Source organism: Gossypium raimondii, chromosome 9 (genome assembly GCF_025698545.1).
Source record: "Gossypium raimondii isolate GPD5lz chromosome 9, ASM2569854v1, whole genome shotgun sequence".
NCBI lineage: Eukaryota > Viridiplantae > Streptophyta > Magnoliopsida > Malvales > Malvaceae > Gossypium > Gossypium raimondii.
In genome coordinates, this window is record NC_068573.1 from 45,942,109 (window position 1) to 45,966,808 (window position 24,700).

At 34.2% G+C, this 24,700-nt stretch overlaps 5 protein-coding genes across 13 annotated transcripts; 4 read left to right on the forward strand and 1 right to left on the reverse strand.

Annotated features, from left to right (window-relative positions):
* Positions 1-714: 714 nt before the first annotated feature.
* Positions 715-4,761, forward strand: LOC105800326 (guanylate kinase 3, chloroplastic). 5 transcript variants are annotated; one of them, XR_001135792.2, is made up of 3 exons: positions 716-1,949; positions 2,100-2,120; positions 3,171-3,596. XR_001135792.2 is itself a non-coding variant. In XM_052620762.1 (2 exons), the coding sequence occupies exon 1, from the start codon at positions 1,067-1,069 to the stop codon at positions 1,907-1,909; it is 843 nt and encodes a 280-aa protein (XP_052476722.1). In that variant the 5' UTR covers positions 715-1,066; the 3' UTR covers positions 1,910-1,949; positions 3,949-4,761. The 5 variants fall into 5 exon arrangements, 3 of the variants coding, with proteins under 3 accessions (XP_052476722.1, XP_052476721.1, XP_012486824.1); XR_008188704.1 differs by lacking the exon at positions 2,100-2,120 and adding an exon at positions 3,949-4,761 and having other exon boundaries at positions 717-1,949; positions 3,171-3,292; XM_052620762.1 differs by lacking the exons at positions 2,100-2,120; positions 3,171-3,596 and adding an exon at positions 3,949-4,761 and having other exon boundaries at positions 715-1,949.
* A 919-nt stretch (positions 4,762-5,680) lies between these two features.
* On the forward strand, positions 5,681-9,493 carry LOC105800327 (glutamine synthetase leaf isozyme, chloroplastic). The gene is made up of 13 exons (XM_012631372.2): positions 5,681-5,883; positions 6,613-6,882; positions 7,012-7,051; positions 7,142-7,245; positions 7,334-7,382; positions 7,471-7,577; positions 7,694-7,781; positions 7,874-8,002; positions 8,084-8,158; positions 8,484-8,537; positions 8,622-8,819; positions 8,921-8,981; positions 9,079-9,493. The coding sequence occupies exons 2-13, from the start codon at positions 6,629-6,631 to the stop codon at positions 9,216-9,218; spliced, it is 1,299 nt and encodes a 432-aa protein (XP_012486826.1). The 5' UTR covers positions 5,681-5,883; positions 6,613-6,628; the 3' UTR covers positions 9,219-9,493.
* A 3,508-nt stretch (positions 9,494-13,001) lies between these two features.
* On the forward strand, positions 13,002-14,100 carry LOC105800328 (membrane protein PM19L). Its single transcript, XM_012631373.2, has 4 exons — positions 13,002-13,195; positions 13,270-13,489; positions 13,693-13,738; positions 13,834-14,100. Exons 1-4 carry the CDS (start codon positions 13,069-13,071, stop codon positions 13,948-13,950), a joined length of 510 nt encoding a protein of 169 aa, XP_012486827.1. The 5' UTR covers positions 13,002-13,068; the 3' UTR covers positions 13,951-14,100.
* An 857-nt stretch (positions 14,101-14,957) lies between these two features.
* LOC105800329 (protein ABCI12, chloroplastic) lies at positions 14,958-24,093 on the forward strand. 4 transcript variants are annotated; one of them, XM_012631374.2, is made up of 8 exons: positions 14,967-15,557; positions 16,018-16,134; positions 16,604-16,840; positions 17,029-17,193; positions 17,307-17,382; positions 18,327-18,391; positions 18,670-18,860; positions 18,971-19,221. In XM_012631374.2, the coding sequence occupies exons 1-7, from the start codon at positions 15,174-15,176 to the stop codon at positions 18,820-18,822; spliced, it is 1,197 nt and encodes a 398-aa protein (XP_012486828.1). In that variant the 5' UTR covers positions 14,967-15,173; the 3' UTR covers positions 18,823-18,860; positions 18,971-19,221. The 4 variants fall into 4 exon arrangements, with proteins under 4 accessions (XP_052476847.1, XP_052476845.1, XP_052476846.1 ...); XM_052620886.1 differs by lacking the exons at positions 18,327-18,391; positions 18,670-18,860; positions 18,971-19,221 and adding exons at positions 23,682-23,745; positions 24,075-24,093 and having other exon boundaries at positions 14,961-15,557; XM_052620885.1 differs by lacking the exons at positions 18,327-18,391; positions 18,670-18,860; positions 18,971-19,221 and adding an exon at positions 23,682-23,830 and having other exon boundaries at positions 14,959-15,557.
* On the reverse strand, positions 19,677-21,964 carry LOC105800331 (F-box/kelch-repeat protein At3g23880). Of its 2 annotated transcripts, none has more exons than XM_012631378.2 (2): positions 20,577-21,964; positions 19,677-20,101 (listed from the first exon to the last, which is right to left on the reverse strand). In XM_012631378.2, exon 1 carries the CDS (start codon positions 21,940-21,942, stop codon positions 20,605-20,607), a length of 1,338 nt encoding a protein of 445 aa, XP_012486832.1. In that variant the 5' UTR covers positions 21,943-21,964; the 3' UTR covers positions 19,677-20,101; positions 20,577-20,604. The 2 variants fall into 2 exon arrangements, with proteins under 2 accessions (XP_012486832.1, XP_012486833.1); XM_012631379.2 differs by having other exon boundaries at positions 19,677-20,171.
* Positions 24,094-24,700: the final 607 nt, after the last annotated feature.

Sequence of the window (24,700 nt, forward strand, 5' to 3'; positions counted from 1 at the left end):
ACTATACATGTAACTCTATCTGACAATGTTAATAGAGCAATATCCCGTTATTAAGTATCGTATATCATCAAGCAAACATATACAATTACAATCAATCCAATAAATTATCATAATTCACATATTCAGGTATTGTATAAAGCCGTCAATGAATAACTTCGCTGGCAACCCCTGAGCCTCAACAGTCCTATTTTAGCAAAGGCTCTTTGAACATGAAAAGCCTCCATGGAGGCCACCTGTTTAACAGTTGAGCAATCAAACACCACCACTACTAAACTGCCTTTGTCATTCCATTCGTCGGCCAATTTTCGAGCTTGAGGAGGATCGTTTTTTTGGAATAATAATGCTTGGCCTCGGATAGGCTTTTCCCTTCCACAGTAGAGGCTTTCTAAGTGGCGTCAACTTTGCGCTTGGCTCATTTTTGAACTATGTCAGTCGCTCAAGCTCGAAGACTAGTCCATTTGCTATACGGATAACAACATTTGTCTTTGTGAGTCCATGTTGGCTCCTGTTTTAATTGTATGATGTATACGAGGATTCACATTTATTGTTTCAGGTTTGCAGTGACAATTCCATCAATAGGAAAGCAACGTGGATCGATAAAGATTCATTCCAACAAAGTGATTGATAGCTGCTGGCTATTACATGGCCTTAAACCCTCTCCTCTGCTCCCTCCCGATGTTCAATGATGGAGGCTTTTAATTCGACCAAATTAGGGCTTTAAGTTGATTGGCTATTAGAGCCTTATTTTGTTGTGGTCAGAGCTTTAGCTCTAGTTTATCATACCAAACTTGTTACAAATTTGTCTGACTTCAAATTAAGTACAACCAATAAAATTCAAATTATTTCTAACCAACTTACCTTCAAACTATCCCAAGTTCTGAACACATCCAATCCACCTCGTCCAGTCGTCCTTGAAAACGCCAGACACACGAAACTCAATCCAAGCCTTAGAATGCCCAAATTGTTTCAAAATGCCCAATACCAACAATAAAAACTTCTTTGGATTCTGATTTTTCTCATCACCTTCTTGGATCCAAGTCTTAACTAAACCCCTCCAAAATCCCTCATGTTTCGTAGATTCTGCACCTCTCTCTTTCACGCCAAACAGCTCCCCTTCGCCTTCCCCCTAAAACCCACTTTTTCAACACCCCGAACTCTTCCCAAAGGACTCTTTTTCACTTCCGCCATCAAAATGGCTGATACCCAGAAGTTCCGTTCTTTTCCCTCCCTTGAAAAAGCCTCAAAACCAGAGTTACTTCGTGCTTTGGAGTCTTCTTTAGGAATATCTTTCAGCTCTGACTCTATTTGCCCCTCCCCAAATCCTTTAATCATTGTTATAAGTGGTCCGAGTGGGGTGGGCAAAGATGCAGTCATCAAAAGATTGAGAGAAGTTAGGGAGAATCTTCATTTTGTTGTTACTGCTACAAGCAGAGGAATGAGACCTGGTGAAGTTAATGGTAAGGATTACTTTTTTGTGTCAAAGGATGAGTTTTTATCAATGGTTGAAAAAGATGAGCTTTTGGAGTATGCTTTAGTTTATGGGGATTATAAAGGAATACCCAAGAAGCAAATAAGGGATTTTATGGCAAAAGGGTGTGATATTGTGTTGAGAGTGGACATTCAAGGAGCTGAAACATTAAGGAAGGCTCTTGGGGATTCTGGGGTGTTCATTTTTCTGGTGGCTGAGAGTGAGCTTGCTCTTGTTGAGAGGCTGATCGACAGGAAGACTGAGAGTGAGGAGGAATTGCTTGTTAGGATTGCTACTGCTAGAGAAGAGGTGAAGCGTGTTAAGAGATTTGATTATGTTGTTGTTAATGCTAAAGGGAAGCTTGAGGAGGCTGTAGATTTGGTGGGGTCTATCATTGATGCTGAGAAGGCTAAGGTTAGGCAAAGGGAGCCAATGATTTGAGGTTTTTCTTGTGAAGGGTTCTCGGTTTGGTATTTTTGAGGTAGTTTTTTATTTGTTTGTCTAACTTTGTGTTATTGGGAATTTGTTAATTTGAATAAAGACTAGTTACTTGTTTCATGATGAAACTAGATTAGGGATTATTTCTATTTTTTAAAGTGCATGATGCGGAGATAGATATTGTTGGGTGCAGGATAACTATGCATTTAAGCAGGTATTGAATCGTGAGCTTATTATACTGTGAAGAATTGCATTTTTGGCTAGAGTTTTCTTTGTTCATTGTTACATCTAGACGATTTTAGAGGAAACAGCCTAAAACTTTTAGTGTTCGTGTTCCGCTTAACATGTCTTTTGAAGCCTTGTCATCTTTAGTTCCATCGTTTATGCCAGGGGGAGACCTGGTCATCCATGTACTTTTTGGTATATTCTCATATGTCATAACCATGTTTAAGATATTATATATTTATATATCTTTTTCTATGATAGTAATTCGTTTTATATAATTTTTTATGTTTGCTTATTTGTGTCATGTTGGTGCTGTTTTTTCATGTCGTATTTTTGCTATTTTTCTAGTGCGTAATCTTATCATGTCCAAAGTTGCACTCTCTAGAGTGCACAATTTTGTGGTCACTAGCTTGTTTTATCTGGACTTTTAAGCGTCTATGCTGAAAATTTCAATTCTTATGTTGTTAATTAGCTGATAGAATGATACTAGATCTATTGTGTCGGAGTTATATCTGGCTATCCTCTTCTGGATTAAGATCTTTGTAGCCAACTTGATATTAAAAAGTTCAAATTCAAGTTGTTATAAGGTTTTTATGAGGTGAATTTCTTGTCGGAGTTGAATTGCTGTTTATGTTACCTGGACTCATGGGTATGTGTCTAATATGGTTGTGCTCAAGTTTTTCCATGTTTTCTGTATGTGGAGGGTCATACTCTAATATATACCCAAATACATGTAGGACACAAGTCTGGGATATGAGTCCAGATTAAAAAACTACTTTCAACAATCTAGTAATTATCAATTGCTTTTCCTTTAGCTTATCTTTTCACATTTAACTGCATGATTGAATTTTTGCTATGCATTCACTGAATGTGTTGTTGCTGACTCAATGTTTTCCTTCATCTCAATAAAGTATATCAGTTTAATCATGTGTTAACGCATACAACTTTCTAAAGGTTGCACACTTTTGAAAGAATGGTGTAGGTGGTTGAATTAAGTGATTCAAGTCAATAAAATATAACATTACTCTGGATTCTGCAGTTGAGTGTTACGGCACCGTTTTGAACTTAGCCCTTTCCTCGTCACCTGACAAGAATGCTGAATGACACAATTGAACACAGTCCACAGCCTGATTTCCCTTTTCCTGATTGTGCTGTTAGATGGTACTGTTTTTCTTTTTCTCTATATGAATTGCTTGCTTTGGTCTTCTTTTAACCTCTTGTTTTCATTTGGAGCTGCATTTGAAGTGATTGTATCAACGATGCACTTCTCATTTCCCTCTTGCACTCTGTTAAGTAACAAATCACTCCTGTTGTTGGTTGATTTCATGTGTTTTTCCATATTCTCAAATGATAACTCATCATTGTTTGGACTTTGAGGCATCAATGATATCAAGACAGGTTATTTTGAGTCATTAACTTTGTATTTTGTGGATTCTCACCCAAATCTAAACCTACATTACTCAAACTCGGTATGGTTAGAAATTTTTTAAAGTTTTTCATGTATTCAGGATCCTTGGAGGTCATATCCTTGTATTCATACGCCTGATATAAGTATGAGATACATGTACTTGAGAAAAAAAGAGCCAAAGCAGCATAGGTGGGAAACTAAGATTCTGTCAAGTTTCTTACTTTGATCCTGTCTCTTTGCTGTTTGTCTCTCTCTCTTAAAAGGGATGTATCTTGGATTATTAGTAACTCGCTCTTTTTCTCTGGTTTCTCATAAATCTCAATTGGGTGATAATTTAACTTTAAATATTCCATATATAAGAGACTATCCAACATATACTAATGCTTCAAGTTTTCTTTTTCATCATCAGGTTTTCCTAAACATTACCAGTGGAAACAAGAAATTGGGTTCGATAATTCTAATTGAAGTGGTAAAGGGATTTATAAGTGAACCACAAGACGTTACTTATAAAAAGAAAAATTAAAATTAGTTTTTTTTCTTATTTTCAAGATTTATATTAATGTACTGTTACACTAACAATGAATTATGTGATACCATTTTTCAAAAATTTTAATTAACTGTTAAACTATCAATATATAAGTTTATATATTATAATGTATCAAATACAAATGTTGTGTTATTTACGGACAGTTAGTGGACCAAACACGAATTGATATGCAAAATAGAAGAAACACACGATAAAATAAAATCTAGCCAACAACTTCCCTGGAAATATGACGGAAAGACAATAGAGAAAGTACCATATTTGAGCCGCAGAGAAGTTATGAGAATAGAGAAAGCAATGCAGAGTATGTCTCTTCAACAATGGTGGTTGGAGAACCAGAAAATAAACTGACACTCTTTGCTCCCGTGCTTTCAATCATTGAGAAAGTCAACAGTAGTTCCATTTCTAATGCTGGAGAAATAACAGCAGTGAGTTAGATGATAAATCACAAGTTGGAAGATGGAATCATACAACTCAGACATGGATAAACAATATCCTTTAAAGCCTTGTTATATAGATTTTTTTCATGTTTATATTTTCACATTATGTTCGTGTTATTTGTCCGTATTGTGTCGTGTAGCCGTATTGCTCTATCTCTAGAGTGCACATGTGGTTACTAGCTTGTTTTATAGACTAAGTGAACTTTTAAGTGTTTATGCTAAAATTTTCACTTGTTAACTAGCTGATAGAATGATACTTGATCTTTTATTGTTTTATATTTTCCACCTTTTATTCTCTCTATAGAAGCACCATACATCTATTACAGCCAATCTCTTTTATAAAATTACTGCTACTCTGGTTTAATAAAGATACAAATTATTCACCACAAGTTGTTTACATTTGTAGCTGCTGACTTAATTATGAATTAATAAAAAAAACTAGAATGATTATTGTTTTCTTGTAAAAAAGTAAACACCCATCTGTCATCGTGCTATTGGATTAAACAAAGAACAAACAAATAGTCGGGCACAAGGGACTTTAGAGAAATCATTGGCCCTAATAAACAGCTTTGGAATTTTGAGTAATATATATACATTGGTGTCAGCTCCATGGCCACTAGACCAAGATTTTGAAGATTAAACCAAGGGAAGTTGGATATGTGCATTAGTTGACACAGATTCCATCCTTATCAGTGGTCCCAAAAGTGCAAATGCATGCCAGCGTTGTCACCCCCTCTTTTATCAACCACCACAACAGACTTTGATCCTCCAAGCCTTGAGAGTTGATGATGATTGGACCTTGAAACAGATTGCAAAACATATATATTTTTTAATTAATTCGGTGCTTAATTTAGAATTTCAAGCTGGTTTATACAGTAATTTCATTGCTGTTTCTTGTTCTAAAATTTGCAACAAGGGCATGTGGCAAGAATCACTGTCGTAAATGAGCATTGGAATCATCATATTTTAAGCTCTCAAATGGCAATTAAAAAAATGAAAAAAAGTTGAGTCTATCAGGTATATCCATGGAAGTTGAGGTTGAGAATTGATAGAAAAAGGCAGAAAGAGAAAATACCTTATCTGAAAGTTTTCGTTTTCGAGTGTAGTCCAAGGCAGCATTTGCTTCTCTTGGCGGCATTAAAGAGACCAAAAACTAATTTTCCTCCACTCATAAACAACACCCCTATCTGCTTTGCAAAAGCCAACAATTCCTTTTCTCTCTATCAACCTCTTTATTATTATTAATATTTGCACCATAAAATAATCATTCTTGGTCTTTCACTATACATCTACAGGCAATCCCACACCAGCAAGACATAGTTTCCGGTTCCGGTCAGACCCATTTCAGGCCGTATCCTAGGTTTGTTCCCTGTGAATCTCATTGTCAAGTCATTTTATTCTTTTATTAGTGATTTTCATTGGGGTTCACTATTCACAAAGTAACAAGGGTTTTTAGGCTTTGACGGCTTAAATACTTGTGCTTCACGTTACGGTAATATGTGCCATCAATTCATCCTAATAACATCTATTAAATTTTCCATATGCAACTAGGTCAGATCGATCTTTATAGAGGAATAAAAGTGATACTTACAGATTATCTATTAAATGAGACTATTGGTGAAATTCAAATTTTGATTTTTATTGGAATACTAATGAATATTCAACTAACTAAACTGACCCTACTGGAAATAATATGCCATTGCTGTTATAGATGAAAATCTTAAACATGTTCTCAATCAAGTAGTGTGTTTTGTTTTATTTCGCAGTGTTAGAATTGAGTGACCTGAATACTTGTTAAAATAAAATACAATGGTAGAATAAAATAAAAGTAAAATCCATATAGAATTACACTTCTTTATTTTATTTTAGAATAAGGTTTTTAACCTTATTACACTTCGTCTATTTGATATTTATTACAATAAGTTGTTTCAACTTTACTACACTCCTCCTATTAGAATATAGTTTTACAAGCCTATAAATAGACATAGTCTACTCCTCTTCTCATCATTTGAATTCGATATTGTGTATTCTTTATTTTTCTTTCTCTTTTCTTTGCCATACACCGTCATTATCGATTTTTCACACGCAGTGACGTTAACGGGAAAATGGCACAGATTCTGGTACCTTCAACTCAATGGCAAATGAGAGTACCAAAGTGCTCGACCTTTGGAAGCCCCATTGTAACAAAGATGTGGAGTTCTTTGTTACTGAAACAGAACATGAAAGGAGCAGCCAAAAGTGCTGGCAAATTCAGAGTGCTTGCCTTGCACTCTGAGAACAGCACTGTCAACAGGACAGAAAAGCTACTAAACATGGACATCACTCCATACACTGACAAGATCATTGCTGAATATATTTGGTACATCATCATCAACCCTTACACATACATCAATGTTTCAAACATCACCTTTATTTTTTCTCTCATTTGTTTTGTCCCAATAGTAAAGTAATTAACCCAATCGGTTCATGCAACCACCTACTGAAACAGGATAGGAGGCAGTGGAATCGACATGCGGAGCAAGTCAAGGGTAAGATAAAAGTACCATAACTAGAATTTGTGTAATTTTCAATGCATATAGTGTTTTTTTTTTCTTATGTTTATTTCCTACAATTTGCAGACAATTTCAAAGCCTGTTGAACATCCCTCCGAACTTCCTAAGTGGAACTATGATGGATCAAGCACTGGACAAGCACCTGGTGAAGATAGTGAAGTTATTCTATAGTAAGACCTCTAAAAGGAAAGATTAGAATTTTGTTTTTTTTTTTTTTTATCATCAAAATAACCATTTTGATTAAAAATTTTCATCCAGCCCTCAAGCAATTTTTAAGGACCCTTTCAGGGGAGGTAACAATATTTTGGTGAGTATTTGTATCATCTAAAATATTCTAATTAATTCATTGTTTCAAGTAATAGTGTGGATGGTATTTTCTCTTGTATTTTACAAAGGTGATCTGTGATGCATACACACCGGCTGGCGAGCCGATCCCCACGAACAAGCGTCACAAAGCTGCTGAGATTTTCAGTAACAAGAAGGTGGTTGATGAAGTCCCATGGTATGTATTCAATCATCTCGTTCTTCCGTTTAAATTTGGATTAATTTCAGAACTAATTTTAACATCCTTATTGCTGCAAAGATTTTGTTAAAGTGTCTTAAAAATGTTGTGTTTAGGTTTGGGATTGAGCAAGAGTACACTTTGCTTCAACAAAACGTGAAATGGCCTTTGGGTTGGCCTGTTGGAGGCTACCCTGGTCCTCAGGTAATATAATTGTATGCATTCATGATATAAATAATATAGTTTCACATGCACTCATAAATGAAGATATGTGGTTCTTTTATCGCCAAATTCAGGGTCCTTATTACTGTGGAGCTGGAGCTGACAAGTCGTTCGGGCGTGACATCTCCGATGCTCATTACAAGGCTTGCTTATATGCTGGTATTAACATCAGTGGCACCAATGGGGAGGTCATGCCAGGCCAGGTCTGTTGTTGTTGCTTTCATGCTTGCTTTGCTTGTATATTTATCAGATATCGCCATTTGATATTGTAAATTACCATGCAGTGGGAGTATCAAGTTGGTCCAAGTGTTGGCATTGAAGCTGGAGACCATATCTGGTGTTCCAGATACATTCTTGAGGTATTTATTCTCTATATATGATTTGGCTATACTTTTATGGTGGTTGATGCAATGAATTGTGGCTTTAATTTTCAGAACCTGTACATCCATAATAGTACATTTTGCTTATTGCATAAACTGCAAGACCCTTTTCTTCAACATGAAAGGACTGTGTGTTAGGCAAACTTAACTTGATTGCTAGTGCAGTGTGTTGGCTTTGCCATTGATTACCATACATAGATCAAGTATAGGGGTACAAATATGAATGAACACATTAGTATCCCATGGTCACCTCCGAGTCCGGCTAACGTAGCGTTTTTACAAATGTTTTCCTCTATTCCTACAGAGAATCACTGAACAAGCTGGCGTTGTTCTCTCCCTTGATCCTAAGCCAATAGAGGTAACCGAACATCCTGAGCAGCTCGGTTCTTACTCGTTAGTCCCGTATTAGAGGGTTTCTCAATTCTCATTTCATGTTTTCCAGGGTGACTGGAATGGTGCTGGATGCCACACCAATTACAGTACAAAGAGCATGAGGGAAGAGGGAGGCTTTGAAGTTATAAAGAAGGCCATCTTGAATTTGTCACTTCGCCATAAGGAACATATTAGTGCCTATGGTGAAGGAAACGAGAGAAGACTCACAGGGAAGCATGAGACTGCCAGTATTGACTCGTTTTCTTGGGTATGTTTGATGAAGATATATGTATTGGATGCCATGGAATGAATCATTAGATTCTTTTTTTCTTTAATTGTTCTTCACGTTTCGTAAATTTCAACTTGCAGGGAGTGGCTAACCGTGGTTGCTCCATCCGTGTCGGGCGTGACACTGAGAAGAATGGAAAAGGTACTACTATCACAATGTCAGGTCCTTCGTAGATATAAGATAAGATTCTCCAAATATATGAAAAAGTTTCTTATTTCAACACTCGTTCATTTGTTAGGTTACTTGGAAGATAGGCGTCCGGCTTCGAACATGGACCCTTATGTTGTAACAGGATTACTTGCAGAAACTACAATCTTGTATGAGCCAACACTTGAAGCTGAAGCACTTGCTGCTCAAAAGGTAGCTTTGAAGGTCTAATTAACACAATTTGCAATATATATATATGTGTGTGTGTGTATCAACTCATTAAGTAAGCAATTAGGTTGAGGCAGCTCATTCACATGGATGGTTTTCATTTTTGCCTCTTTTTTTTTTTTCCATTTGTTCTAATTTAGGGAATATCCCTGTAAATAAAGGGTCCTAAAAATGAGTTGCATTGTGATCTTTCCTACCTTGTCTGATGATTCTCAAATGGATTATGTTTTGTGAATCAAAATTACTAGATCTTATAAACTATCTTCATTTAATTGATATTTTTGTTGTTGGTTTGCTACAAAAAATGCAAAGTCCATAATCTCAATTTTTATCTCACATTCGGCATGAGAACTTCAACCTCAAATTTCTAGTCAATCTCAAGCATTTTAAGTCTCAAATTTCTAGTTTATTTCAATTCATTTTTTCTTTATCTTGTCAAAGTTTGATTACCTAAATAAAAACCAGACATGCAATTACGATTTAAATAGATAAATAAATGCTTGCTACCGAACCATTCAACTTTATTCTTTCTTTGCAATGTTGAACAAGAAAAGTTTATTCCATCCAAAGTAATATAGACTTTGCAATTCATGCCAACTAATTAATAAATCATCTCACTATTAAATTAGATTAAACATGTACAATTCGATTTTCAAATTTATCCTACTCATATAATAGAGTAGATTAATATCTAAACAAACTCAAATTAAGAATCCAAAGAAACTCGAGCTTATAGAGTATGTAATTTTACATAAAAGTAGTTTTAATCAAAGGTTTTAAAATTGGATTGATAGTTGAATTAGTTGGATCATAAATCCAATCGATTTTTCTAGTTTAATTGAATAAATTATTTAAAAAGAAAAAATAAAACTGATTCAATTGTCAATTCAATTAAATTTTTATCCGATTTAATTAATTTGTGGGTAAATAGAATTCAGTCCGTTATTTTGAATTAACACCCTAATCAAATGCTTTTACCTCCCAACATTTTTATCAAAGCGTAGCCCAAGCTGCATGTCTCATCTAGCAATGACTATGGAACGGGGTATAAATTTCAAGTATCAATTTTATTGGGATCGACCCGATTAAGCAACAAGTAAAAAAATAGCGGAATAAATTGAGAAATTAAACATACAAATTTAACGTGTAAAAAGCCCTTCAAAGAGGATAAAAAATCACGGGCAAAGATAATTTTACTATAATGGCAAAAAAACGAAGAGTACAAAAGATGGAGATAAAAACTAAACCCCGAAAACCTGAAAACAAAGAACCCTCAAAACGTAAACACAAAATTCTCTAAATGTGTTATGAGTTCTAATCTCTAATGGGTGTATTTTCTAAGGTTATAAAAGAGCCTATTTATAGTCTAAATTCATAGGTCAAATAATAATAAAATAATCTAGACTAATCAGAGTTTGATTGAAACAAATAAACAAAGTTTAACTGAAATATTATTTCTCAAATTTGATTGAAATAGGAGTCATACTCAACAAATCTCCACCTTGACTCATATTTCCACAATGCCATCTTTGCCAAAACCCGCCACGGGCCTATCTTGAACTATGTAGGGAATTAATTAAGTCGAATATGTGCTTAGAAACTGGAAGACTTCTAGCCTTCGACTTGTACACTGCCAAATTAAAACTAACCCGAGTCTGATTTTCAAGAACACGATGCCTTAACTTTTCAAAACATGCATCCAAAAGAGAACCTCTCTTCAACAAAACAGTTATACATTTTTCCCTTCTATGACCAAGTTGCCTCCGCTCCAAACGAGTTGACTTCGACTCCTTAACGGACGAGGGACGTCCGATTTCACTGGTCACTGTAGAACCTTCAAAAATATTAAGGTTGCCGATTCTTTTACCTTTTAACAAAATGAGAGCTTCACGAGATACTTTAATGTCGCTCGACTCGATGTTGATTCTGCATCCTTTCAAGTCTAAAATACTTAAGGAGATGAGATTCTTTCGTAAATCAGGTACATACCTGACATCTGAAAGTGTCCTAATCGTCTCATCATGTATCCTAATTTTAACAGTACCAACACCAATTACCTTACTAGATGAATCGTTTTCCATGCACACAACTCCACATTCAACCGAACTATATGTGGAGAACCATTCTTTATTGGAACACATGTGGAAAGAACATCCCGAATCTAGGATCCACTTGGGCATAAGTTTGGAGTTATCACTCATTGACACTAACAAGAAAAAATTACCACTTTCATCGGCCAAATTAGCACCAGCTACATCTTCCTCGTTACTCTCAGCAGCTCTTTTATTTCGCAGTTTATAACAATTTGCTTTGATGTGACCTAACTTATTACAATAGCGACACCTTTTGTCTCGTTTCTTTGATGCTACCAAAACGGAAACTTGCCTATTTTCCTTGCTATCCAAATCAAACTCATTGTCGAGTTTGTCTCTACTCAACAAATGACTCTTCACATATTCAAACGAGAGTTTATCTCTGTCAAATTAGGGTCTCCCTGAAAGACTTGTATAAAAGGGGGTAAAGAGCACAATAATAGCATAGACTGATCTTCATCGTCAATATGAACCTCAACATTATTTAAATCACTTAAAAGAGTAATGAATTAACTGATGTGATCTCTAAGAAGCTCACCTTCGTTCATGTGAAACGTAAATAGACGTTGTTTCAACACTAAACGATTAGCCAGAGACTTAGTCGTGTAAAGAGTTTCTAACCTTATCCACAAGGCGGATGAGGTCTTCTCCATCAATACCTCCTGCAATACCATATTTGCGAGGCACAACTGGATTGCAGACAAGGTCTTTTCATCAAGCTCTTTCCATTCTGTTTGATTAAAATTCTTAGGCTTTTTCCCGGTAACAACGTTTTTCAAGCCGATTTGAACTAGAATTGCCATCATTCGAACTTGCCACGATTGAAATTTCTCACCATCGAACTTCTTAATTTCAAACCTTGTTGCTGTCATCTCTGAATGAGCTGATCTATAAAAATTGAACTAGCTCTGATACCACTTGTTGGAATCAACCTGATTAAGCAACAAGTAAAAAAATAGCAGAATAAATTAAGAAATTGAATACACAAATTTAATGTGGAAAAACCTCTTCAAAGAGGATAAAAGGCTACGAGTAAAGATAATTTTACTATAATGACAAAAGAATGAAGAGTACAAAAGATTGAGATAAAAATTAAACCCGAAAATAAAGAACTCTCAAAACGTAAACACAAAATTTTCTAAATGTGTTATGAGTTCTAATCTCTAATAGGTGTATTTTCTAAGGTTGTAAAATGGTCTATTTATAAGTTAAATTCATAGGTCAAATAATAATAAAATAATTTAGATTAATCAGAGTTTGATTGAAACAAATAAACAAAATTTAACTGAAAGTTTATTTCTTAAATTTGACTGAAATAGTAGTCATACTTAACAAATCTCTTCTCTACTAATACTCTCTTACACTTCTTCTCTAATGACTTTTTCTTCTCCGTTACAAAACACTCGTACAAATGCTAACTCTACAAATCCTGCTAACTCTCCGGCACAACTCTCCACCCCAATCCACTATCCAACTAAAATAAATACAAGATTGAATATTTGGATTCCTTATCCCTCTATTGAGGTAACCTCAGAAAAGGAATAGGAATACAAGCCATTACTTTGAAATGAAGAAGCGTCACTTCCACTTTATATGAAAAAGTGAGTGAAGAACATCCAAGAAATATGATTAAATAAATTTCATGATTGGAGAAAAAGAACCCAGTCCTTGCTTATATATACATAACTGATCCCTGTCTCAATTCCTTGTGAATTCATTTATTTTTATTGTTTCTCTTTAGCTCAAAAAAGATTAAAACTATGGGTTCTGGAGGATCAAAATCAACTGCATTAATGCTGTTGTTTCTCAATCTTGGATTGTATATCATTGTTACAATAATAGCTGGTTGGGCAGTAAATCATGCAATTGAAAGAACCCATGAAACAGGTCATTTTTAACTGCTTTGTTTGTGTCAAATTCACAAAATAATTGTTTTTAAAATTGTATTTGGATTTTTGCAGCATCTGTGTTATCAATCCCGGCTCGTATATTTCCGATATACTTTCCGATGGGAAACATGGCCACCGGTCTCTTTGTGATTTTCTCCCTCATTGCGGGTGTTGTGGGGGTCGCCACCTCGGTTACCGGTGTCACCAATGTTCTTCAATGGGATGCCCCTAATTTAGGTGCCGCCGCTGCTTCCTCCCTTCTCACTTGGACCCTCACTATGCTGGCCATGGGGTTAGTTTTTACTTCATTGATACATATTTATATATATATATATATATCATTAAAAAATATTAATAAATTCAAAATGGTACCTGAAAATACACCAATATCTTGGGATTAAAGTAAAATTGTTGATGACTTTTATATAATTTTTTTTGGTAGTTTTTAACTTTTTATACGTATTTAGAACCTTATGTATGGAGCTGGTTTTGTAGGTTTGCATGTAAAGAGATCTACATTGGCTGGACAGATGCCAATTTGGTAAGTCTCTTAATTATTAAACTGATATTTAAAAGTAAATTTTATTTCATTTAATTTGAATGTATTATTTATACTGGCGGTGGCGGATAATGCAGCGGACATTGGAAGTGATAACTATAGTTGCGAGCGCAACGCAGCTCATATGCACGGGTGCAATCCATGCTGGTGCTGAAGAATTTACTCCAACAACCCTTGCTGCCGGAACAGTTTGACTTGGAATTGCATTTTATCCCATGAACTGATGGACATTCTTTCTTTCATCATTGTCTTTTGTAGGAATGATTGTATACATTTGTTATGGCTTTTAAATTTTATTTATAATAAAAAAGATATTTGTTAAATAAAAGTTTAGTTTTGGATAATCGATACAATGTTAACCAGTTTTCAATTTCATAATATAACATTTTATTTTTATATATATTATAGGTTAATTTTTGTTTTATTTTTGCAAAATATCAAAACTTTTTCTTTTATATTTAATGGATTTTATGAGTATTTTAATATGAACATTGTTGCCTTGCGCTTAAAATGTATTATCCTCATATTATGTAAAAAAAGAACAGATATGATCGAATATATAATAAAATTATTCAAAAAATTCAATACATCATTCTTTTAAAATTAATATATATATAAATTAATATAATGATAAAATTATATGTAGACCTTCAAAATTTATAATCTAAAATTGTTCCCCATTTTTTATTTCACCCCTTAAGGAAATGTTTAATTAATTTTATTATTTTGAATTATCAAATATTATGTAAAATAAATAATTATTATTTTTAAATGTGATTTGGTGATATACTTTGAAATGAAGGTAACGTTACTTCATATAGTTTTTTCAATTTCAAATATTATATGATTTTGGCATTCATGGATGTTAATATTTTTGCATTATATTTTTTAAACTAATGAAGTATTTAAAATTATAATATTGTTAAAACTTTTGTTAAATTTTATTTAGAGTTTATAATGGATATTATAGGTAAATAATTATTTTAATTTACATTTATAATAATTAATTTTTTAATTTTCAACTAAATTATATCTTATAGCTTATAATATACATTGCAAAAAAATTTATAAAACACAAAATGCAAAACTAATATAAGAACTAAATTACTTACGAGGACATCCTAAATATTTATTTCTATAATAATATTGATATCAGTTTAAACCGAACTCAAATCGGACCCGATTTGACCCGTTTGGTAAACCACTTCCGGGCATGTAAACATATCCATTGTCGTTAGGGAATAGAGATGGAAGAAGCTAGGGCTAGAACTCTCATATCTAGAACAATGGTGGGATTGGTGATTGATGATAAGGATCCAAATTCCGGTTATATTAGCTAAATTACCCGCCAACCCATCAACAAATTGAAAAGGAATATAAGCCTTTCCATTATCTTCTCCCCCACCAAAACCCCCCAATGAACCGCACTCACAGTCCAATTCCAACGGTTAAATCCCCTTTCCATTTCGTGTTGAGCCCTAATTTCAAATCCCTAATCCACCCAACTGCTACCCGGATTTTAAATTTCCCTCCAAAGCATCCCAACCGTTTACCCCTTCTTTCATATTGCAGTAAATCCCCCAATTTTCGTTTTATTTCAAAGAAAAGGAATTTCGAAGTCAAAGCATCAACCGGAAGTAACAATGGTGAAGCAGGGAACTGGGTGCGCTGGTTGCCCACTGGAGGTTTAGCAGCTGATAAAGTTTTGAGATTGATTTCAACTGCTACTTCGAGTCCCATTTGCCAGTTCATTTCTTCACCTACCACTTTTTTGCATTCAGTGGACCCTAGAATCAAATTGGTAAAGATTTACAATTTCAATCTTTTATGATTGTAAAATATGATGAAATTGGCCAAATTGAGTTCTTTGAATAGTTGGCTACTTGGTAATCTTGATTTCTTTTTTTGGGGGGGACAGTTTTTATGGTTTAAGTTGCTTGTGGGTTGATTAGATTAGTTTCGTTATGGAGTGTCATGAATGAATAAGTTATTTGGCTTCTTCTTTTTTTTCTTTTTTCTTAATGGGTTTTCCTCATCGCAATTTGGTAAATGTCCAGATGAAGTTATAAAATATTGTAAGTTCAGGAATTCACCTAAATATTTAGCTGAATGTTATAGCATTGTGAGTTGCCCTCAGGTTTTCTTTCTCTATGACTTATGCCTTAATCGTGCATGCTATTGGGAAAATATAGAGAGAATATGTGTAAACTTTGTTGTGAGAGTGTTTCCCAGTATCTTAGATACTAATCTTCATAATGCAGGTATGGCTATTGGCGTTAGTTGTTTTACCAGCACGTGCCCAAATAGCAGTTCGTTTTGGATTGGTAGCGTACATTGCTCTTTTGTCAATGTTGTTTCTCCCAAAAAATGTGTGGATGGTAAGGTTTTAAAGTTGTTAGCTGCTAGAGTGAAGTATGTTTTGATAAATTATTCAGTTTCTCAATGCAACTTTCATGTTATTCCTTTGAACTTTTTCCTTAATGAACTTGATCAAGTTCAGCTTTTTCCTTAATCTAGTTTTGTAGTTAGTGATTATTTCTTTATGCCAAACGTTGGTATAGTTTATATTTACTTGTCAAAGGTTCTGTCATCTGCTGTCCAAGCACTGGTTTCAAAATATGCTATTGTTTAAAGACATCCTTTAAACTGTGACGGCTGTTGGTTGCTTACTCTGTTGCATTGTTGTTCTGTGCGCCTTAAACTGTGTTCCAATCTTTCACATTTCATTTCAAGTTTAACTTGCATAGTACTAGGAAACATTATGCCCGTACTAGTTGCATATAGTAAAATTTACCGATTAAATAATCTTTTTTAATTCTGGCATACTGAGTCCAGCAATTCTTGTAGGATCAATTGGGAAGGGTGTCACTACTTTGTGGAATTTTATTCGTATTGTCAGGGCTTGGTACTGATGGTGTACCACAACTTCTTCAGTCAAGAACCCCACCATCTTCACTGACAGGGTTGCCTGATCTTCCAAAATCATTAAGTGGCTATTCATATTTAATCATGAAGCTAGGACCATTACAGTTTACAAGGAAGGGATTGTCTGTTGCTAGCACAGCATCATGTTTAACATTCATTGTAAGTTGCTTGCTACATAAGTAAAAAAAAAATGATATAACATTACTTTCAAAAACCTTCTACCACTTAAATAGGCAATTCTATAACTACTCAAATATGTATATGTCTTGCATAGTAGCTCAGACATATTGTGTTTGAGAAACAAATACTCTTAATTATTCTCAGTTAGGTCTCTATTTTTTTGAAAGATCTTTCAAAGTGCAAGCCTTTGCTTAGCAACCACAACCCCAGAACAACTTGCATTTGCTTTGCGGTGGTTTATGCTTCCTTTGAGATATATTGGTGTCCCAGTGGCTGAAATTGTTCTTACACTCATGCTTTCATTGAGGTTTATCAATTTAGTGTTTGATGAGGTAAGAGAGATCATGTTGGTATTTCTTCATTCTATTTAGTAGGAAAATTTTCTTGTTTCATGTTTGTGTTTGTTAATGCAGGATTAATCCTGCCAAACTTCATGTGTAAACAGGTTCGTAATGTTGCATTGGGGATTGTATCTCGTAGGATAAATTGGCAACACTTGACAATGAAGGAAACGATTGATAGTAAGAATATACACTAGACATGGAGCTCTCTTTCTATCTCTATCTCTTCATTGATTGTGTGTAGAGAAAAGATGGTTGTGGGGGTGGGAGAGTAGGTTTGTTATGGTTTTCAGCAGTACAAACTGAAGTTAATGGGCCATGATAAAGTTTAGGGAAAAAAATCATCATAATGGCTAGCTTTTATAAATAAATTGCAGATTGCACATATCTCCATTTTAAATACTTAGGAATTCAATGACAGTCTAGAACTACATATCTGACCTCTGCAGGAATGGTTAAATCATTATCATAGTATAGTAATGAAAATCTTTAGTGAAAACTTGCTGCTTCTTTACCTGTTTTTCCGGCTCTTCGTTTTTCTTGACGTACTAGTGTTCCCATGCATGGCTAGATATACGTATGAGAATATGACCCTTAAGTACATGGACTAATTTGCAAAAAATTGTAGATACTTATGTTAGACACGTAATGACATTGACACCCAAGGATTGAGTAACATAGGCTTTTTTACTTGTAGAGGAAAAATAGAAGAAAAAACAATGAAATTTTAGGATCATTAATGGAAAATTATATGATTCTTTTTAGGTGAAACAATCAGATTTAGGCACCAAACCCATAAGTTAAAAACATGAAATTATGGTTTTCAACAGGTTAACTCTTTAAATAGGTAATTCTATGAATATATCCTTTATAAGTTATAACTTATTTGTTTTCAAATTATTTTTCAATATTTATCTGCTTTAAAGATTTTAAAACTTCATGTACAACATGTAATCTAGCAAAAACTTTTTGACTATAGAGTTTTTATTTCTTTTCCCTAGAAGTTATTTTCTATCATATTGTGTGATTGACAACTACATTAGACAAAGGGGCTTTGTTTCTGCCTTATCCGGTTCTGATTTCATGTATTCCTCACCTATTGTTTCTTTGGGCTTTGATTCCAGTTTTTGCTTCCTACATTCAGCGGATCTTCAAAAACATTTTTAAGCATGCAGAGCAAATCTCTCAGGTTCATATTCAGACTTAGCTCTTTTCAATGCTATTTCTCTTTGCAATTCCTGCTCCAGTTTTTTATTGGGCCAAAAGGAAAAACTAACATTTCACACATTCAGTCATTTTTCTCGTGCCTTTGATGGATTCATGATCGATCTTCCAAATGGATAAAGTTAAACATAAATGTTTGGGACATGTACCCATATTGAACACTCACTCTCGAACCTCAGTAATATAGCTTCCAATAAAGGTTTGTGCGTGCAATATCTGAGCAATTGAATTGGTTTTTAACAGGCAATGATAGTTAGGGGATTCAGGGGTGACAGTAATGCTCATAAGCTTTACTTCTTATCAGACTCATCAATTGGGATGGCAGATTTAATTGCCGTGGTATGCTTGATTGGTGTTACGAGTGTTGCCCTATTGTCCGAGTATTTACTTGTCTGATAAGTTATTAACTGTACCATCATCATCTCCTCACCTTGGTAATCTTCTCTCTCCAAAGTTGCTGTTGAGTGTTGACCTTTTTTCTTTTTAATTTTGTTTTTATTTTCATCCACCATCGGTGATGTGTATGATGTAAATGGTTTTGCAGATGAACAGTTAAGAAGAGTTATGCAGTTGATTGAAGTCGTGATACACAATCAATTGGTAGTGATCACAGATACAGATAATGGATGTTAAAAACAGACTCTTCAACAGCCTTTTGGGGCTCATTGAATATTCGAAGTATTTGTAAGTTGCTATACATTATGGCATATTATTTATGCATAAAGAAAGTAGAGCATTATATTCATTAACGATATCACGCTTAATTATATCAAATTTTCTACTTTAGTATTTAAATTTTGATTAACATATATTTCAAGTCTATATTCTTTTTGAACATTCAGAATTTAATCTTTTTACTTCTATTTCAATTAATTTAATCTTTGTATTTTTAAATTTAAAATGCAAGTTTAATTGTTAATATTTTTAAAATTATTCATTTAAATCCAACATCATTTTAAAGTATTTTTGCAATTACCAGATGAGCATTTTTTATTTTAAAATATATTTATTGGATTTAATTGAACTTAAACTTAGAAGTTTAAAAATAGAGAAATTAAATTTTTAGAAATAAAAGTAGAGGAATTAAATTTAAGAAGCAAATTTTAACCTTAAATACTTTTTTGCCCATTTTAGTACTTTAATTTTGTCCGCCGATTTAGCACTTTAAGTAAACGGTATTAAAGAAACGGGAGGACGTGTGGAGCCTATCAAAACGTGTCACATGGCAAAAAATATCAATTTGGATACACTTGATTGAAGGAAGCTTAAATTTCAAACAGAACAGCAGAGAAACAAATTACATCTGCAATTAGATTGATAAGAAAAAACATACTCTTACATCTAATTTGAAACATATAACTACACAGTGCCTGCTAATATGTATACAGCAAAACAGCATTCAAAGTTAAAACTACATTAGCAGAACAAGTTGAAAATAATCAGTGACAGATTTACACAGTGACAAACATATTGCAACGCTAAAAAACATGACACGATTTGAGTGAAAATTATCAGAAAGTGGAACTAACTGTAACCTAATCAACAAGAAGGTTTAAGAGTGAAAACAACAATGACCGAAACTGACCGAAACAGTGAGGAAAGTTTGTAGCTGAACATGCAAAAACTCCATCAGTAGCCCAAATTGGGAGTTATACTTTTCGACAAACAATGCAACCTGCAGCCCATCTTAAAGATTTAATTAAATGAATCATATTCCAAATCAAGTACTCCTTTTACGTTCCTATCTGTAAAGATTAAACAATAATATACATGAGCAGATGAGCATCTTTAAGACCACTCTCCTTGGCTGCCTAAAGGTGAAAAAGGCTAAGTGCCATCAAGTCATTCAACCTTTAGCTTGAAGATACAAATTGTGAAACAAGTTACAACTAAACATCACAAACATATAGTCCAATCCACGTTTGCAGCAACCAAGACAAAAGGATAGAGATTCCATCGTATCAGCAGACTAATTGAGGTTAATATATCAATCAACTATGATGAAAGGAACTATTCAAGATCCTAAACCAATATATATTCTCGTCCTACAAATTCAAGTAATTCAATATGATGAAACTAAACCAAATGGATGAACCAACAGAGAAGGCACAGAATAATTACAAATGCAAAAGAAGAAAGTTCAAATTCACCTTTATCTTTGTTAGCTATTGACACCATTCATCTATGCTGATTGACTACAGTCGGCGAAACAAGGCTCTCTTCATAGACTTCTTGTTGATCAATATAAGAAAAAGCATCATAAGGAAACATGGGAATCCTGAACATATTCTTCTCGGGATTGTACAGAAGCATATTCACCTCAAAACGCAACAAGATCTCACCACTTTTCGATACAGATAAAGGTGTCAAAAACATTTCATACCCAGGAATCGGTGTGTATGGAATAGTAACCAGCTTAGTCCAAGACTCTCTCTTTCCATATTCTTTCATAACCCAAACCTCAGCATACAATCTCCCATAACTACAAAGCACACATAGACATCCATCCAAGACCCCTAATATCCTTTCACCTGCACCGTTGCCATAGCACGGTTGGGTCACTTCCTTATACGTCTCCTGAGCCAAATCAAGGGAGACAATAGTACACGAAAAATCCCTATATTGTCTACTTAAAACAGCCCAATTCAAAGTCCCATCCACATGTTTCCCAGCTTCACTAAAAGGGACCCCAAACGGGAAATCCTGAATCCTTCTCCAACAATTAGTTCTCATTGAATAAACCCTAACTATACTCTCGTAACCATCTTCAAAGCCCTTACTTTGATAACAAAAAACCCTAACAACTTTATAATCATCACCGGAAGCATCAAAACCAAACCCATAAACAGTATAGCAACCCCTCCTTTTCTTAAACCCTAAATCAGGCAACCTTTTGGAAACCCTTAAAGTCGGGTTTAATAAAAGGACTGTATCTTCTCTAATAGCTATGCAAATCAAGCCATTACATGAGCCCACAATCCAATCATAACGAGAAGCTTTCTTCGATGGGTATTCGATTTCCGTGGTATTAACATTTGGGTCTTCGAATATAGACTTAAGGGAGCATGATTTGATGCTGGATCCAGTTTGGATGCTTGAAGTGTTTATTAAGACTCGCTTTTTGGAGAATTCGGGGTCGTTTTGGGCTCTTTTGAGGTGCTTTTTGATGAAGAAATTGTCAGCTATGAGGGATTTCCAGGGTTTGGAAACACACCTGAAACGGAGGAGGGATTGAACGGGCAAATTCAAGAGGATTTCAAAAATTATTTCTTGAGGAAACGACTGCGGAGGAAGGCTGCCGTTTCTCGACCGTTTGGGGGATTGAGCAGAATCGTCGCTTTTGCGTTGCGGTGATTCAGGGCGGTTCCGTTTCTGAGTTTGTTCATTAGAAGAAGTCGAGGGCAGTTCTTGACTCGGCGAGCCGAGTCGTTGATTTGGTTGGGTCGGGGTTGGTTCTTGGTTTTCCATTTCCCGGAACTTATTTGTTCGAATCACTGTCACACTGTAGTGGAGCATCTAAAAAAAAAGGAGAAGGGAAAACTGTGTTCGGTCATTTATATATTTATATATATTAATTTAATAGGTTAAAATATGCTTCAAGTCCCTACACCATTCATACATTTGAAATTTAGTCCCTCTACTTTTATTTCTAAGAATTTAGATCATTCATTTTTCAGTTTTCAAAATTCAGATTTAATTATTAAATACTCTTAAACTTCTTTTGTTAAATTCAGTGATGTAACATTTAAAAAAAATTATATGTAATTTATGCTCTGAACTTGTTCAAAATGCAAGCCACGACCTGAGGACAATTGGTATTTGTTTTGCGATATTTTATGCTTCCTTTGAGATATCTTGTTCTTACACTCATGCTTTCTTTGAGGTTTATCAATTTAGTGTTTGATGAGGTAACAGAGATCATGTTGGTATTTATGCATTCTATTTAGTAGGAAAATTTTATTGTTTCATGTTTGTGTTTGTTGATGCAGGATTAATCCTGTCAAATTTCATGTGTAAACAGGTTCGTAATGTTGCATTGGGGATTGTATCTCGTAGGATAAATTGGCAACAATTGACAATGAAGAAAGCGATTGATAGTAAGAATATACACTAGACATGGAGCTCTCGTTCTATCTCTCTCTCTTCATTGACTGTGTGTGTAGAGTGTTAGAGTTAATATGGTCAAACCCGTTGTAAGTCTGTTAGCGGTTAGTCTGTTAGCAGTTAAGCTGTTACTTAAAGTTGTTAGCAGTTAGAAAGTTAGCTGTAGCGTCAGTCAGCTTCAGCCCTCGTGCATGTATAAATACATGCAAACCTGCATGTATTAAGATAGTTTTTGTTTTAATAAAAAAATGAATTCATTCTTGATTTCTTCTTATAATCTTACAGTGGGGAGGGGGGTGGAGAGTAGGTTTGTTACGGTTTTCAGCAATACAAACTTAAGTCAATGGGCCATGATAAAGTTTAGGGAAAAAAATTCAGCAAAATGGCTAGCTTTCATAAATAAATTACAGATTGCACATATCTCTATTTTAAATACTTAGGAATTCAATGACAGTCTAGAATTACATATCTGACCTCCCCAGGAATGGTTAAATCATTATCATTTTATAGTAATGAAATTCTTTAGTGAAAACTTGCTGCTTCTTTATCTGTTTTTCCGGATCTTCGTTTTTTTCTTTATCTGTTCCCATGCATAGCTAGATATACGTATGAGGATATGACCCTTCAAGTACATGGACTAATTTGCAAAAAATTGTAGATACTTACGTTAGACACATAATCACATTGACACTCAAGGATCGAGTAACATATGCTTTTTTACTTGTAGAGGAAAAATAGAAGAAAAAACAATGAAATTTTAGGATCATTAATGGAAAATTATATGATTCTTTTGTGGTGAGACAATCAGGTTTAGACAACAAACCCAGAAGTTAAAAAACAAGAAATTATGATTTTCAATAGGTTAGCTCTTTAAATAGGTAATTCTATGGATATATCCTTTATAAGTTATAACTTATTTATTTTCAAATTATTTTCAATATTTATCTGCTTTAAAGATTTTAAAACTTTATGTACAACATATAATCTAGCAAATACTTTTTGACTATAGAGTTTTTAGTTCTTTTCCCTAGAAGTTTTCTATCATATTGTGTGATTGACAACTGCATTAGACAAAGGGGCTTTTTTTCTGCCTTATCCGCTTCTGATTTCATGTATTCCTCACCTATTGTCTCTACGGGCTTTGGTTCCAGTTTTTGCTTCCTACATTCAGCGGATCTTCAAAAATATTTTAAGCATGCAGAGTGAATCTCTCAGGTTCATATTCAGGCTTAGCTCTTTTCAATGCTATTTCTCTTTGCAATTCCTATCCCCATTTTTTTGTTAGGCCGAAAGGAAAAACTAACGTTTCACACATATGGTCATTTTAGTTAGTAAAGTTTCCTGAGTATGGGTAAATAGGTTTCGCGTGCCTTTGGTGAATTCATGATTGATCATCCAAATATATAGAAAATTTAGAAGAAAGTTAAACATAAATGTTTGGGACATATACCCAGAGTGAATACTCACCCTCGAACCTTAGTGATATAGCTTCCAATAAAGGTTTGTGCATGTAATATCTGAGCAACCGAATTGGTTTTGGACAGGTAATGATAGTTAGGGGATTCAGAGATGACAGTAATGCTCATAGGCTTCACTTCTTATCAGACTCATCAATTGGAATAGCAAATTTAATTGCTGCGGTATGCTGGATCAGTGTTACGAGTGCCGCCCCATTGTCCGAATATTTACTTGTCTGATAAGTAATTAATTATACCATCTTCATCTCCTCACCATGGTAATTCTCTCTCTCCAAAGTTGCTGTTGAGTGTTGACCTTTTTTCTTTTCTTTTTTTAAATTTTGGTCTTATTTTCACTCACCGTTGGTGATATTGTGATGTAAATGTTTTTGCATATGAACAGTTAAGAAGAGCTATGCAGTTCGTTGAAGTTGTGAAACGCAATCGATTAGTAGTGATCACAGATACAAATAATGAATGTCAGAAACAGACTCTTCAACAACCTTTTGGGGCTCATTGAATATTCGAAGTATTTGTAGATTGCTATTATGGCATATTATTTATGCATAGATAAAGTAAAGCATTATATTCATTATCGATTCCACCTTTCATTATATCAAATTTTCTACTTTAGTATTTAAATTTTGATTAAAATATATTCTAAATCTATTTGAAATTTGTTCTTTTTACTTCTATTTCAAGAAATTTAATCC